This window comes from Micrasema longulum, unplaced genomic scaffold (genome assembly GCF_059751315.1).
Source record: "Micrasema longulum isolate JH-2025_06_02 unplaced genomic scaffold, ASM5975131v1 h1tg001802l, whole genome shotgun sequence".
In the NCBI taxonomy this organism is placed as follows: domain Eukaryota; kingdom Metazoa; phylum Arthropoda; class Insecta; order Trichoptera; family Brachycentridae; genus Micrasema; species Micrasema longulum.
The window spans coordinates 147,035-162,574 of NW_028278976.1; the positions used below are offsets into that span (position 1 = coordinate 147,035).

Below are 15,540 nucleotides of genomic sequence, written 5' to 3' on the forward strand. Positions count from 1 at the left end.
GCTAGGTGGTTTGGACATACTGAAAATATTGCAAATTTACGCTTGGTTCCTTAGATAATTTTAGGTATCATTAAGAATAAATCGTGTAACTAAATCATTTACTAGTCATTAAAAATAATATATAAAAACCTGCAAAAAATTACTCTTTTGAACAAGATACTCTTCATAATGGGAATATCATAATTTCCTTTGTATAGTGTTGATCGCATTGCAAGAATGAATGTCTTCGCTGTGGAAAGTAATGGGTTATTTTCTCAAATTTCTTAGTTGCAGACAGAACTAAAAGAAACCTCGACGCACAGTGAATTATTTGTAAATGCTTCACTTTAATATCTTTTATGTTATAGGGGACGGGTGATGGAATATGAGAAGTTGAGTAAGCCATTGTTGTCACTCGCTAATAATTGCTCTCCGAATTTTTTTATGTTAAGGGACACTTAATTGATTCGGGCTTTTTCGATAAAAGTGATCTTTATCAAAAAGATATTTTGTGTGATGCCAATAGAGGTCATTTGAGGTCACAGTCTCGCTGAGAAGCTTATATGAATGATTATTGAGCTTCCGTAATGTTCTTTGTATCTTGGAATTGCTTATTGGAATTTGTATGTTATTTGCCTTGTCTTGATAACTGGTTATGACATGAAGTTTACCGGATTGCAAAATTGAGAGTAAAAAAGTTCATGAACATTTACTGACTTGACTTTTGGGGCGTGCCTTTAAGGAACTACTTGTTGGCGGATTTTCGCGTCCATAGATGGGATGGTTCTAACGCCATGTCCTGGCGCCGACGGGGACTGTTCTACACGAGGCTTTATTAACGACTCCGAGTCCAAGGCTACGTCCGGTCGAAGTGTTTTAGGTATTTGGGCTGTATCCTGACTTCTGAGGAGCCTAGATGGGTAATGAGTCAGGTGTGCTTTGAGCGGCTAGAACGATGTCTCACATATTTGCAGGCCACTGCCATACTCCCCACTGGGAGTAATGGTGCAAAGTTAATCCGAATTTGCGGAAACAAAGTGCATAATAATTTTTTATTATGTGTTTTTAATTAGTTTGGTGGGAAAACGAATTTCCACGCAGATGCGGGGTGAGAAATTGCGGGGGGCTACGATATTATATAGCGGGGTGGACTGTATTTAAATTTAATGAAATAAGTGAATATCCTCGATATGCGGTATGCAGTGTCAATTGGTCACAACCCCAACGAATGAGATGGATTAGGAATAGATGCCACTAAACTGGTTCGTTCTAGATAGAATTGCAGTGGTCCGACTGGTCAATTGCGAGCAGCACCAGCACTTGGACAAGGCCCCGCTCTGGAGCTGAACACTGGTGGTTGGTTAAAACAAAGTCTATGTTGCGGCACACATTCAACAAAATAAATGCACGATTCACTACACGAGGTCTTATTGTGGTGGATGATCAAAGGATACTGGTGGGAAGTGAACAGATGTTGTGGGTACAAAGGATGGTGAAGTTGTGATAATAATTTGAACAATGCATACCCAAAGAATTTGCAACCATAGTTTCTCGTAAACTTTCACCGCTTCAGCTTTTGCTATTAAATCATTTTCGGCCACTTTATCTAGAGAATATTTCTTTTTATAGAGTTCACAGCTGATAACAATGTTTTTTTTTTAAATTTTTTTGAGAGACTCTTTTTGACACCAGTTATTTTTCTTAATTTGGCTTTTAGAACTTTTTTTCTAGGTGTGTCAAATATTGATTCCGATTCGCTAACATGCGCTAATGGTCTCATAGGCTAATCAAAACTTTTATTTAGCTGAAAAACATTTCCATTAACAATGTCTTTTTAATAATAGTTTCAATTAAGTTGAAATGTACAGGTATTTTGAGTATAAATTTACATGATCACAGGCGACTGCTGTTTTTTTTTAGGTAAAGCCCTCCATTTTTTTTGTAATACATATCTACATGTGTATTTTTGTTGGGTTACCAGGTTTCTTTACTGCGATTGCTTTGCACAAATTTTATCCAATCTTTGCTTTTCCCTTTCTCGATTTAAGATTCTCATCTTAAATTAAACTACACAGAACAAAAATCAATTGTGACAAAATACATAGAAAAAATAATATTTGTTAAGTTCAGGTTCAGAATACGTGCTGGCTAACCTACTGCCTCTCTTTAAGTACGCCGCCGGAACAATATGAGAGGACATGTCGGCCATTGATCACCTTATTCCACTATACGCTGATTTTAACATGAATGCCTGTCAAAACTTGTTGACAATAACTTATTTCTCTTTAGGCATCTATCTGTTCCATTAAATATCACATTATTCCATTAAATCATCAGCTTTGAAAAAAGTGGCATTTCACCTTATTCCACACAATAATTTCAATATATATTTATAGTTCAATCTTAGAATTGCCTTATTTTGGCAAACGTGTTGTGTGCAATATTTTTGAGTATGTTCAAATGTTTGTAGAGAAGTTCTGGTCCTCTGGGACCTTTTTCGAGAAGGGAATACAGAAGTCTATGGATGTAAGAATTGAATAAATGTGGACATTACACCATAGGCAGGATGATCACATAAACTAGTCAATGATAGCTCATAAGCCTTGTAAATGTCCAGATTTGCATATAATTGTACCATGACATTATATACTTAATTGAGATTCCACATTTATTTTATTATTAACAATACAATGTCCTATTTCTTAAAATGTGTAGTTTAGTGTAATTTATGTATTTTTTAATTACCTTATAAACGTAAGAAATATTAAATTTGTTGTGTATGTTATTTTTTACTTGAATAAAACAAGTCATGAAAATTAACTGTTTTTCTTTAGTCATAAAAAATATTTACTTATTACTATTAAATAAAATACAGTTTTTAATAAATAACAGGTTCCACTTAGTTTGATACACCAATAACCGGTTTCATCGCTCTTGTGACACCGTCAGACTGGTATGGTTTTTAAGAAGTTAACCATATATTTATATTAGCTGTGAGAATGTTTAGAGGTGGTATTTTGTAAAAAAACAGTTGAAAGGTGTTTTTCTGAACATATTTTTAGGCAGACTTTTTTGTCCAGGTGGATAAAGAATACAGTTCTGTGTGTGCAATAGAACCGAAATCCTGGATGAGTGGTTTAGACTCGATGGCTGCTCTAAAAAAATCCTAAAAAAGGAAATCGAGTTAAGAAAAATGCGCCTCGTGGTGTAGCGAAATGAAATATTTGAATATAATGAAATATTTGTGTATAAGATGGTTTAACACTGCAAGTGTAAGACTGATCACCTTGCCTTCCTGTAACGAATGGTCGAGATACACCGCATGTACTTTACCAATGCAGTGCCTTATGCTCCCTTGGGTGCTGATTGATTTTCAGGCAATATTTATTTCAATATTGAAATTACAATTTATGGGTTTTGTGAAATGTTATAATTTTTATGAGACACAATTGGAGTTGAGTGCATTATTAAAATTATCAATGAATAAAAACTTTATTATTAGTGTAAATTTATGTTAAAGAACTCTTTAACAAAGTTTTGCACCACCCGCTGGCGGAATAAGTTTTCTTCCAAAATATAATAAACTTATGAGTAATATTAATAACAATGTTTTTATTTTATAATTTAATGCTGATACAATAAACTTTTCTAAATTTTATTGCACGTTAAGGCTCGAATAGGTATTTGAGCATTGTTTTTTGTCACTATCAAATGCCTCCTCGATACTGTGCGAAAAAAACAACTGCACGTCGGTCTAATTTTGTCTAGCTAAAAATATTTAAAACTCTCTTTATCACCTCTCTATATTCTGTTTATATAGCTACACACAAGTTTAATATTATAACACAACCAGTTTCAGGTATTCTAATAACCCATCACCAGGTGTAGCTATTAACTAAACTAATGTACAGAATACAAAATAGTAATTTGGTACTGATAGGGTTGGATAGAGTGGATAAAGCAGGGTGGGGTGGATGTGGTAAAATTTATTGGAAATATTGAAAGCAGGGATGAAGAATTTTGGAATATAATAGTATTAATTAAAGTTTTGTTATAACTTTTTTTTTGGTTTTCTAAATTATTCGATATTATAGCTGTATTTGTAACACAATGTAAAAATTTAATTTTATGTGAATGAAAAGAATGACTCGTGTCTAAAATACGATTTGCGAATTCAGAGAAACTATTGCTAATAAGTCTGCGGCGGTATTCGTTAACTCCATTTATTTTATTTCTCGTGGTTCGGCCCACCATGCTTTGTCCCCTCCCCTACCCTGTCTACCCCTTCCATCCACCCTATCAGTACCTTATTACTATTTTGTATTCTGTACATTGGATTAGTTGAAAGTTGCACCTGATGATTGGAAATCAGAATACCTGAACCAAGTTGTGTAATAATATTAAACTCGTGTGTGGTCAATATACACATGGTGTTTTATTTGAAATATATTTAAAATGTTATTGCACAAAGTAAATGCTGAAACAATAAATAGTATAATTGCCCAACCAAAATCAGCAAAATTTACGTTTGACTGCCCTGTTTTGCGCACCTTAAAACTGAACTGGTTTGGTTATTTTTTTAAGAAAGAGTATCAGAATGAAATTTTCTATGCCGCATATTTGATACCATGTGACTGAAAAGAGGAGATAAAGCTGGACGCTTTTTTGAATTTTGGATGGTCTTAGCTCCCATAAGAAACGATTTATCAAAACGCAAAACAATAGAGACATGCAAATGGTAAATATTCATAGTGTGTAAAAAATCATTGCTCTAGTGCAATTCAAAATTTTATAATACAGACAGTAAACGGATATATTTAAGGAATATTTTAAGAATAATTTTATATACCTTTGATTTTAAGAATTTAAATAAACATGCTGTCATTATATACCTACATATATTACTATACACTATACCTACATATATTACTATACACTATACCTACAGGTACTAAGAATTCTAAGGTATGAATCGTTATGGTAATCTGATAAAACTCGGGGCCTTTTATTTAGTTCTCATATTTTTATCTTATCTACAATACTCTTATTGACGCAGCGTTTTCCTGTTACGAAAAATATTCATTTCACTCTTTTAACCTATGACTTAACTCACAAAATTTATTTAAAGATAAAATGTAATTAACAATGAAGAAAACATGTGTTTTAACTCCATATTTTCTGCAGTGCTTTTACTAATTTTATGGAATGGTAAGAATGAATTCCAACTATTTTTCCAATTTGTGATGTTTCCTGTCCCTGTAATTTCAATAGCATTATTAATTTAGAAATGTGTGCTGATTGGCTTGTTATTGCTTTATAGGCTGCTTGGGATTCATATTCAGGTCAATACCTGACTATTTAGGAAATTGTTATAAAAATGGCGGTACTGCAGTAAATGCTCCTCACAATATTCAACTTTTGGTTGAACTGATTAGCAAAATAGAAAAGGCTAACACAAATTACAATTTACGAATTATAAGTTCATCACTTCTACACAGGTATGAAAATGCTGCATAAATACTCACTGATTTTCTAGCATTTTCATTTGTTTTTTTTTTTTTATATTTACATTATTTTAAAAGTATGTATGATAGATGCACAAATGTTGAGATCCGTACATTATGCAAGGCAGAGGTAAGCATTATCAACAAAATCAAGAAAGCAGCTCTGCGTTGGTTTGGACATGGAGAGCAAATGGACAGCGAAAGAACGGCTAAAAATATTTACAATGCGATTGTTAGATGCAGAAATAGAGGAAGACCGAGAGAGACATGGCATGACCAAATCCAACAAATACTTGAAGACGGGCATGTTAAAAGTAAGAATAATTGGCGCGCATGCATGAGAAGATGTATGCATGTAGAGGAAGTGAGATCTGTATGTAAAGATAGAGTGATGTGGCGTTCTATCCTTTCTGCCCTATCCTTACGGAGAAACAGTGTGATGGTTTGTTGTTGTTGTTGCTTATATTTTCAATTATAAAAATAGCGAGAACAATGTTATGCTTAATAAAACATGCGTCTCATGATTATACAATAAAGAATATTCAAATATTTATTTCCAATTATCTATTTAGAATGTTGGTTTATAGATTACTGAGAAATGAAAGAAAGATAAAAAAAGTATACACAAATAGGGATTTTATCTGTAGGGAGAGAAGAAGTAAAACGGCAGTAACTGATAAAACAAATAATTAATAATTTTATTCTCTGTAAAAATAAAACGTGTGATTGTTTAATTTTGATAACTTTTTCATGCAAACTTACTTTTAGTTTACGACTTGATGGTATTGAAAGATCTCCGAGTGTAAAAGAAACTGAAAATGTGTTTCCTTATCGAGCCACAGCTTTCCAATTTACCAAATTTAGTTTTCTCCTGGACCTTTTAATACCTGGTACAAATTTGGCAAACATAAGAGATGGTTTAACAGAATCAGAGTTGTGCACTCTCCATACGCTGATTTCATCCACTGTAGACCCGTGGGAGAGAGGTGATGAGGAGAAAATATGTCCTTTAGTTATGGGTGAAACCTCTCCGTCGGATTTAGATACATATTATTTCATTCCGTAAGTAATTTGCACTTGAAAAATGTTTTTTTTTTATTTTTATGGTATATTGACAAAAGCTTTATTTCAATTTAAAGGTTTTTTTAGAAAAACTACATAATTGAAATTGGATTTTTTTCTCATTAACTGCAAAAAACATTATCTATTGAAAATTGATGAAAAAAATTGGATTGTTTTAAACACATCATTATAAAACACAGAAAACATGCATGTTTTCCATGTTTTACAATATTTTGTGCTTAAAAACAATCCAAATTTTTGATTAATTTTTATTAAATATTCTGGTCCCCCTAAAATACAAACCTCGTGTTTTTTATGAGCTTTTTGAAAAATATTATGAAAAGACATTTAGCAATTTTTTTTTTTCTAACTGATAAAGGTTTTTTTTCCTATATAAGCATTTTTTTAAATGCTGTAAGTATCATTTTTAAATATTGAAAAAAAATATTTGAACTATTTATAAAATATTCACAGCCTTGTGCATAATTTTGTTAATATAATATTTTTATTTTTAGTTTTATTAAACCCGAAATAAACAGGACGAGAGTACCGCCATCTATGAGCCGGTGTCCAATTGAAAAGGGAATAGTGCAAACTTTGTGGGGTAATATTTCACCAGGGACATTGGTGGCCGCCATTTCTGCTTCTCTCGAGCCCCAAAATGTAAAAATCCAAGATATTCTGGCGATGGAAACGGAAACGAAATTCGATTTTGATGCATCTTCAAATATTTACCCACTTTATAATCCCGATAATATCGAAACATTTAATAAGGACTTTCTGAATAACATAGTTCCTTCCAATGATCAAATATCCAATATTTTTGCCGCTTCCTTAGCAGGTAATTAAAAAAAAAAAAAACCTTCAACCAGAAAAAAATATCTGTTTCCGCCCGGGATCGAACCGGGGGCCTTGTGCGTGTGAAGCACACGTGATAACCGCTACACTACGGAAACGCTGGCTGTATTGGCAAAATAATTATACTAGTACTTGTAATAAACACAACAAACTTTTTTATTTCATTTTTCACTTTATGAAAATTTTCCCATAGGTGATATTGCCGAGTTGGCTATTCGACAAGGCGTATCCAAAAAATCGAATCCAGATGATTACAAATTAGTTTCAATTGGAAAATGGAATGACACTCTCATACCAAGGCATTTCTACATTTTAAAATCAAAATTCAGGGAGTGGGAAATAACTGATGCAGAAATATTAGCTGGCATAGATGGTGAGATTGTTAATTTAATTAAGTTAATAAACGCAAGCAGAACCTAATAATTATTATAGTAAGTTATTATAATGCAGTTAACAGTGTTTATATTAAAAAAGAAGACAATAATAAATGTACATTTCTTTATTAATTTGAATAAATAAAAAATAATTAATTATGTTCTTTAATAACTAAAGCATAGAATTAAAAATAGTCCTTAATTCTATGCACTATATTCTTAATTCTATTCACTAAAGTTTGTCAGTGAAAATTATTGGTGGAAGTTTATTGTAATTTATTACAGAAATAAATGATGAGTAATATTTAAATGCACAAATTTTCACTTTATTTGATCTTCAAATTTCAATACACAAATATATTGCCTTAAGGCACTTTGTAAAAGTTTGGATTTATGATAATTTCATATTATTTCCCCTATTCAATGTGTTGTAAATAAATTAAAGTATTTTATTGTTATTTTTGCAGGGATAATAATTGCAAAGCATATTGATGAATGGACTATGATGCTTGACAAAATTCGTTTATCGCAGATTATTGAAATGTATTATTCAAGTTATGGAATTCCAATGAACCACGGTATTCGAGCATGCAATAGAAAACAAAACGTAGCTAAGATTTTTAAAGATTCCAATGACATTTATGAACAAACATTTAATATGGTTAATCTTTTATGGCTTAGATTAAGTACGGTTTTAATTCCGACTAAAGAAATAAAGAACATCTCTGATACAGCTGTTAGGGCATTTGAAAATTACTGGCGTAAGTACTTACCTAATAAGTATTTGTACGTTTATGTGTTTTATATTTAATACATTAATTGGGTGTGCATTTTACAGGGAGAAAGCATGTATAAGTTAATGAAAAGGATGCTGAATTCTTTTCACATCTGATTTTTATATAAACATTGAAATAAAGTATTTATTTTTAATTATTAGACGGAATATCACTCAGCACTGGCTTTAAAACTAACAAACCATATGCATCATTTTTTATTTTTCTTGCCCATTGAATTGTTGAATTTATCCCTTGTAGGGGTAATTAATGTACTTAATTTATGGATGGGCTTTGTATATTAATTTGTACAAATTAAGTTAATTCTTGAAAATGCTTTTGCAGCAAAATTAGTTGATAAACTTCCTGGTTGTGATGTTCAAGGAGACACTTGTCCAATGGATGTTGTGATTGTAACCGATGGCAGTTGGTCCAAATACCAAACAGAAGAGTTAGTTACGTAAGTGAATGTTATAATTTTGTCAAATAAATGTTTCATTTTTACCTAAAAAGATATTAATTCATCATTTAAATTTTAATGCTGAAAATATCATAATCCATTATGATAAATGGTGCTTTTGAATCTGAATAATGATGCCTCTCATAAAAGGCAATAAAATTACAAGCAAAATGGCCAAATGATTCACTATGTGAATGCAAAAAACGAGAAAGACCAAGAAAGACTCAACCAACTTTTACAAAGACTTAAAATCTCAAAACGAATAATCGGTGTGGGTGCATGAGAAGGAGCCGCTGCCCTAGTTCTTGTATGTTCAATTGATCATTTTGAGCAAAATTGAATTATGAATCCCAATATGTTTATTATCTTATTACTTATTACACATCTAAGTACCTAAAGTATTATTATCCTTTCCGTTATTAAATAGTTTTTCCGGCATTTTTTTAGTGCCAACTGATTTCATTTATTTGACTTAAAAAAAGAAAAAAGTCTTGTAAAATTTGCAAAATGGTCTATTGAACATACTCTACAAGAACTAGGGCAGCGGAGTGTGAATTGTGAATGTAGAGGAATTGGCATTTGTATGTAAATATATGTTTATTATTGTTGGTCTATCCTTTCTGCCTACCCACCCGTAAAGGGAAACGGTATGATTATTCTTTATTGTTTTTGCTCACAAAATATCAGATGCATGGAAATATTTTTCAGAATTCTTACTGAAACATTAGATGTTTCAAAGCATGGCAGTTCTCTAGGACTCATTCATGGAAACACTGCCAAGTGGATAGCACCTAGATCACATAATATACTCCAAATTTTTGACAACATTGCTAATTTCACAGAAGAATGTAAGTAATTTAAAAACTAAATGGTTTTCTCAATTGAAGCATTTAATGATATGTTTCTAAAACTTTTTTGGTGCAGGGCCTAGCCGTTTGGATTTTCCGGAGGTTCTTACTACAATAATTATGTATCTTCAGAATAAAACCGATATTGAGAGGGAGTCTCTCCGAGTAGCTGGATTACCTAATGTAATAATTATTGCTGCTCCAACAACCAAATGGTCCCAAGCAGACTTGGATCGATCTGCCAAAATCATGGCAACACTTCGAACAGCTTTTTTCGATGTGTATTTTCTTTATCTAACATCAGACGTCGATGGTTTCAAGATATTATCCATAGATCCTCAAAAACACTCGGATATGTTGATTGAAACTTCAAGTACCAATATAAGTGAAGTTGCTGAGATGATAAGACTGAATTTTATTGCAAAAATTATACCAAAGAGACTGATATCTCCCCCCTGCCAAATTGAGAAGTATACTGGTGTACGAATGCAATATGAAGATTACATCAATGTTGGACAAAAAATCATCTTTAGAATACATCCAAAATATTTACTTAATGTACCAGTAGTTAAAGTGCAGGTTTGTTAATTTTTCTCCTACAGCTACTGTCAGCCCATTTCTAAAATAAAACACCAGATATGTTTGTTCTGACCTAAGCTCGTAACTGTTTTCCCTTTCACATGTACTTTGTTGTCTGCTTTTAACAAACCAGACTTAAGATTTTGGTTTATCTATAATGCCAAGGTTTTCTTTCTTATCCTCATCTAACATTCACTCTCGACATATCTGTTTTACCATTCTTTTGCCATACATTTATTCCACATAACTTAACCTCACCCGATATGCACTTTTGACTGATTTGGGCATTATTGGCCTGTCATACATTTATCAAATTCCCATACACGTCAAAGAGATTACTTTTCAACGGCGTTCAATATGCTTTTATTCCTTTTTTTCCAGTTGCATGTTTATCTTCCATACATAAGTGTTGGGACTAAAACTCCATTCTGCAATACCCTTTGATTGGTATATTTTACTGGATATTGCTATTGTGAGCTGTTTATTTAACATCCTTTCATATTTTTTATCTAGGAAACTCAAATTCTTCTACCTACTCTTGAGCATGTCTTTGACATTCATTATTTTTTGCACTCAAGAACTCACTTCTCATTTTAAATCACTTTTATCTTACTTTTATTCCCCACCAAGTCGAGAATCCTAGCACACTTTTGTACACATTTCAAAAATAAATTTCTGCATAGTACTAACATGAAATATTATAACAACAAATCATTATTTTCTTTTTATATTTATTTTTAGTTTCAAGGAACAGATCAGGGGGAAATTGCAGTTTGTCTATCAAGGAAGTATACTGAAGATGCAGCTATGTCTTGTAAATTAATTACTGAACAATATGACGCCAATTTCGAAATAAAACATCCCTGCAATTCAGATTATACTTTTTGCGATCCAATTTATTTTATTGTGAAAGCTAGAAACACTTTTATTAAATGTGCAGGTATGTAATATTAATTTAGTTCTATACAGAGATTATAAATTATATACAGAAACTTTTAGGTCATTGTCTGGAAAAAGAACATGTTAAAGTGTGGTTAAAAGATTTTGTGTCAACTTGTCATTAATTTTTCTATTTTTATAAATTACACTGAACTTACACCTTCCACCAATAAATTTCACGAACTGTAAAATTAAATATTTAGAATACTGTTACTTTTTTAAATAAAATTTGTTAGTAAATAAACAAATAATATGTAAATTAAAGAAAACTTCCAAAGGAATGAAAATAGTATACATTCCTTTGAAATGCATAATCATCATTCCATTCTTAGTGGGCGCATAAACAAAATGTTCACAAACAGCCTCCAGGCCTTTCTGTTGGCTGCCAACTCATGTGCACCCTGGCAAGTCAGGTCATGTCCCAGAGCTCTGATATAAACTGCCGACGAACAGTCAGCATCGGACATCCAGGATGGTGAGAACATGATGCCTTGTAAAGTAGGCAAGTGAAGTAAAGGCTCTCAAGGCGCATCTGCAGCATATGACCTGGCCAGTAGCCAGCCATATCGCCTCTGCTTGATAAAAGTTGTCACTGGAGTTTGTTGCACCTGTTCTCTTATTTCTTCATTCCGTACAAAGTCGACCCACTAAACACCCAAAATTTTTCTGAAACACCTATTCAACTTGGTACTTTGCTGAATTGGGCTAGGGCCCATGGAGAATAGGTTTTATGCTGGTGTTATAAAAGCGGAATTTGATTTTCACTGAGATACATACCATCAAATCTTAACCTACCTGCGGTGCTATTCTGAACGGCTCTTGCAGCCGTAGAAAACACTTTATATTGCGTATTTTGTATGTAAATATGCGAGATAAAAGCTTTTTCTACGGCCGCGAGAGCGTTTAAGGTGGTAGTCTATTTTTTATTCTGTAAAAAAAAAATATTGATGATGCATCTCTCGTCGTGAGCATGCAGGCCCCGGGGAGATTCGAACTCCCGATCTCCTGTTTACTAGACAGGCGCTTTAACCAACTAAGCCACGGCGCCGGTGCGGTCGTCTGCCAAATAACATTATAAGTTTTCATTTGCAGATAAAGATTGCCGATATCCTGACCAAATTCGATTTTTTCTCCGTCATGAAGGGATACAGTGCAGAAAGTCAAATAATAACCAAACTTCTAACACGGGTCGCCGTAAAAATGCACACCTGAGTATGTCTTCTTTTTTGATGATAATGGAAATTATATTATTTTTTATGAAAAATTGCCTAAAATAAAAATATTTTAAAACCTACTTAAATTGTTTTCGTTTTTCTGATGAATTTAAATAAATATTTATAATAGGTAGGTACTCGAAACCGGCATGCTTATTTTCGTTTTATCGGCAAGTTTAAAAAATAATAAATTTAGTCATCGACTTTATTCGCTACTCACTGTTTATTTATTTACATACCTACATATAGTTAATTTTTTTATGGTTTTGTTTTTTACTATATGATCGATAAACGACGCATTTAGTGTACCTATGCAGTGTCATATGCACCATTAAGTGCAGATGAGTGATGGTAATGATATTTTCATATACATACTACATACGTTTTTGGGAATAAAATGTTTAAAAATTCAGCTGGCCTTGACATAACATTGTAAAAACAAAATATATTGTTTTACAGAAATTATTAATTTTATTAAATTAAAATAGAATCACTTTAACAAATGTATTGTAATAATGAATTTTAAATACATTCGTTTGGGGTCTAAAATGTAATTATTATTGTTTTCAATCAAATAAATTGTATAAAGAGCATAATATAAAGAGTTTATTAACATTATGAACTAATTACAAATTCAATTTGTTTCTTTTTTGGGTGGTACCGTGTGTGTTGGGATTTGTTCCGACGTTTACCCTGAAGATGGCTCCTGCAATGATAGCCGAAACGTCGGAACAAATCCAACACACACGGTATCATCCAAAAAAGAAACAAATTGGTAACGTTGACCGTGAAAACCTTCGTACCTATTTAATAACAAATTCTTCGATTCGAATTTTAAGTGTTAAATTGCTCTTTTATTCTTATTGCATAATTTCGCCACATCGACACGTGGCCCTGTGGCGCAACGGATAACGCGTCTGACTACGGATCAGAAGATTCCAGGTTCGAATCCTGGCAGGGTCGAAGGATGAAATATTCATTTTGTAAAATTATTTGTTTCAAAATACCCATACATCAAAAAGACAAAATTCAAATTCTTAATTCAAGGCTGGAATGGCGAAATAATTATCTGATTTATTATTCCACAATTTTATTTTTACAGAGATCTACGGGAATACAAAAGTATTCCCGTATTTTCTCCCTGGATTGTGGCGTTTTAGAGCAGTGATTTTTTTACACGCTAGATATTTACCATTGACGTGTCCATATAGTTTTATTTTCCTTGGTAAATTGTTTACCATAAGAATTAGAACCGTCCAAAAACCCATAAAAAGAGCCCATTTTTATCTGCCGTCTTCAGATATTTGGTTTAAACAAACAAACCATCACGCCGTTTCCCGTAGGGATATGCAGAGAGGATAATATGCCATATTACTCTATCTTTGCATACATACCTCGCTACATTTTTTTTTTGCACCACCACAGGCCAGGAGGCCTAATTACAGTGGTGAATTACATCACAGAGCACCCAGGCTTGAGGAAAATCACATTTTAATTTTTTGTGTTCTCACCGGGAATCGAACCCGGAACCTTCCATGCGTGAATCAAGCGTCTACTTGACCACTACACCACGGAGGCCGCCAACATTCATATATACCTCTACATTCATACATCTTCTCATGCACGCACGCCGATTATTCCTACTTTTGACATGTCTATCTTCAAGTATTTGATGGACTTGATCGTGCCATGTCTTTGTCGGTCTTCCTCGTTTTCTGCATCTATCAAAATTCGCATCGTAGATTCTTTTAGCCGTTCTTTCGCTGTCCATTCGCTCTACATGTCCAAACCAACGCAGCACCCCTTTCTTGATTCTGTTGATAATGCTTATCTCTATAAAAATATGATAACTACTTTTGAAAAACGTAAAAGGTACCAGGCATATAAAATTTCAATTCCAATATTTTCTTAATAAAACCACCAAGATATTAAGTTTTGAGGTGCGGAAAACGGGACAGTGAAACTTCGATTTTAGTTAGGCATAATCAACCTGGCATGCAGATGTCTTTTGCGCAAGTATCAGAAAGGCAATTGTGAGAGAGTGTCAGAAAAATAATGTTCAAATAGCTTTTCGTTAAAATTGTACTTGTCTCTCGGTTTAAAAAAAAGTTTTCTACGATTTGACCCCGACGTGATTTGAACACGCAACCTTCTGATCTGGAGTCAGACGCGCTACCGTTGCGCCACGGAGTCGATACCGTGGGGGAAAAATAAAGCGTATAATAACTTTTTATTATCATTTAATTAATTTATTAATTTATTTATTAATATACACGGCACGCAGTGCCTTTTACCTTAAAGAGACATTTAAAAAATAATATAAACATTTCAGTATAATGTGAAAAACTTTAAATTAAATACAAAAGTATTATTTTACATAAATACTATATATATATGTATATACTAATTATTAAATTAATATAATCATCATTACCATCTTATGGATAACTTATTTAACGTTTCATTAAACTGTAATGTTTTAAAAATTACATAGCGCATATTAAAAATCACCTCAAGGGCACTTCATAGCATAACAGCTGGTTTTCTAATAAAAATATCATGCTGATGACACAAATAATAAAATGCTATCATGTTTTTTCATATTATTAGTCCCGGCGGATGAAGAATACAGTTTTACGTGTTTAGTAACAGAATCATGCAGTCTGATTCTAAGTTCGCGATAATTTAATACGAGCTCGTTCTAACAGGGGTGCTATTCTGAACCACTCTCGTAGCACGAGAAAACCGTTTTTCTCGTGTATTTTGTTTGTAAATACACGAGATAATACGGCCACTAGAGCGTTTGGAATACCAACCTAGAATACGGATTTGAATTTACGTTCGAAGTAAAGCGCGGCCGTGTTAATTTCAGCGTTAACTTGCGATAGCACGGACTCAGAATCAGACCGCTAGACACGTTTTCTGTTTTCGCTCGGCAGTCTCGGATAAA

General features: G+C 32.8%; 1 protein-coding gene and 4 non-coding genes across 5 annotated transcripts; 2 read left to right on the forward strand and 3 right to left on the reverse strand.

Annotated features, from left to right (window-relative positions):
- Positions 1-5,007: 5,007 nt before the first annotated feature.
- LOC148273923 (uncharacterized) lies at positions 5,008-12,670 on the forward strand. Its single transcript, XM_088237906.1, has 11 exons — positions 5,008-5,187; positions 5,300-5,477; positions 6,252-6,545; positions 7,061-7,386; positions 7,597-7,776; positions 8,245-8,538; positions 8,896-9,010; positions 9,719-9,858; positions 9,935-10,437; positions 11,179-11,377; positions 12,469-12,670. The coding sequence occupies exons 1-11, from the start codon at positions 5,136-5,138 to the stop codon at positions 12,651-12,653; spliced, it is 2,466 nt and encodes an 821-aa protein (XP_088094032.1). The 5' UTR covers positions 5,008-5,135; the 3' UTR covers positions 12,654-12,670.
- On the reverse strand, positions 7,429-7,501 carry TRNAV-CAC (transfer RNA valine (anticodon CAC)). Its single transcript has one exon. It is a non-coding gene; the product is annotated as a tRNA-Val (tRNA).
- Positions 12,351-12,424, reverse strand: TRNAT-AGU (transfer RNA threonine (anticodon AGU)). Its single transcript has one exon. It is a non-coding gene; the product is annotated as a tRNA-Thr (tRNA).
- Positions 12,671-13,480: 810 nt separating the features above from the next.
- On the forward strand, positions 13,481-13,553 carry TRNAR-ACG (transfer RNA arginine (anticodon ACG)). Its single transcript has one exon. It is a non-coding gene; the product is annotated as a tRNA-Arg (tRNA).
- A 1,158-nt stretch (positions 13,554-14,711) lies between these two features.
- Positions 14,712-14,783, reverse strand: TRNAW-CCA (transfer RNA tryptophan (anticodon CCA)). The gene has a single exon. It is a non-coding gene; the product is annotated as a tRNA-Trp (tRNA).
- Between the last annotated feature and the right edge of the window lie 757 nt (positions 14,784-15,540).

Coding starts and splice junctions, on each gene's coding strand:
- LOC148273923 (XM_088237906.1), top strand. CDS start 5,136: ATGTGTTTTAACTCCATATTTTCTGCAGTGCTTTTACTAATTTTATGG. Junction 7,777..8,244: donor AATATTAGCTGGCATAGATG/GTGAGATTGTTA, acceptor TTATTTTTGCAG/GGATAATAATTGCAAAGCAT. Junction 9,859..9,934: donor TGCTAATTTCACAGAAGAAT/GTAAGTAATTTA, acceptor TTTTTGGTGCAG/GGCCTAGCCGTTTGGATTTT.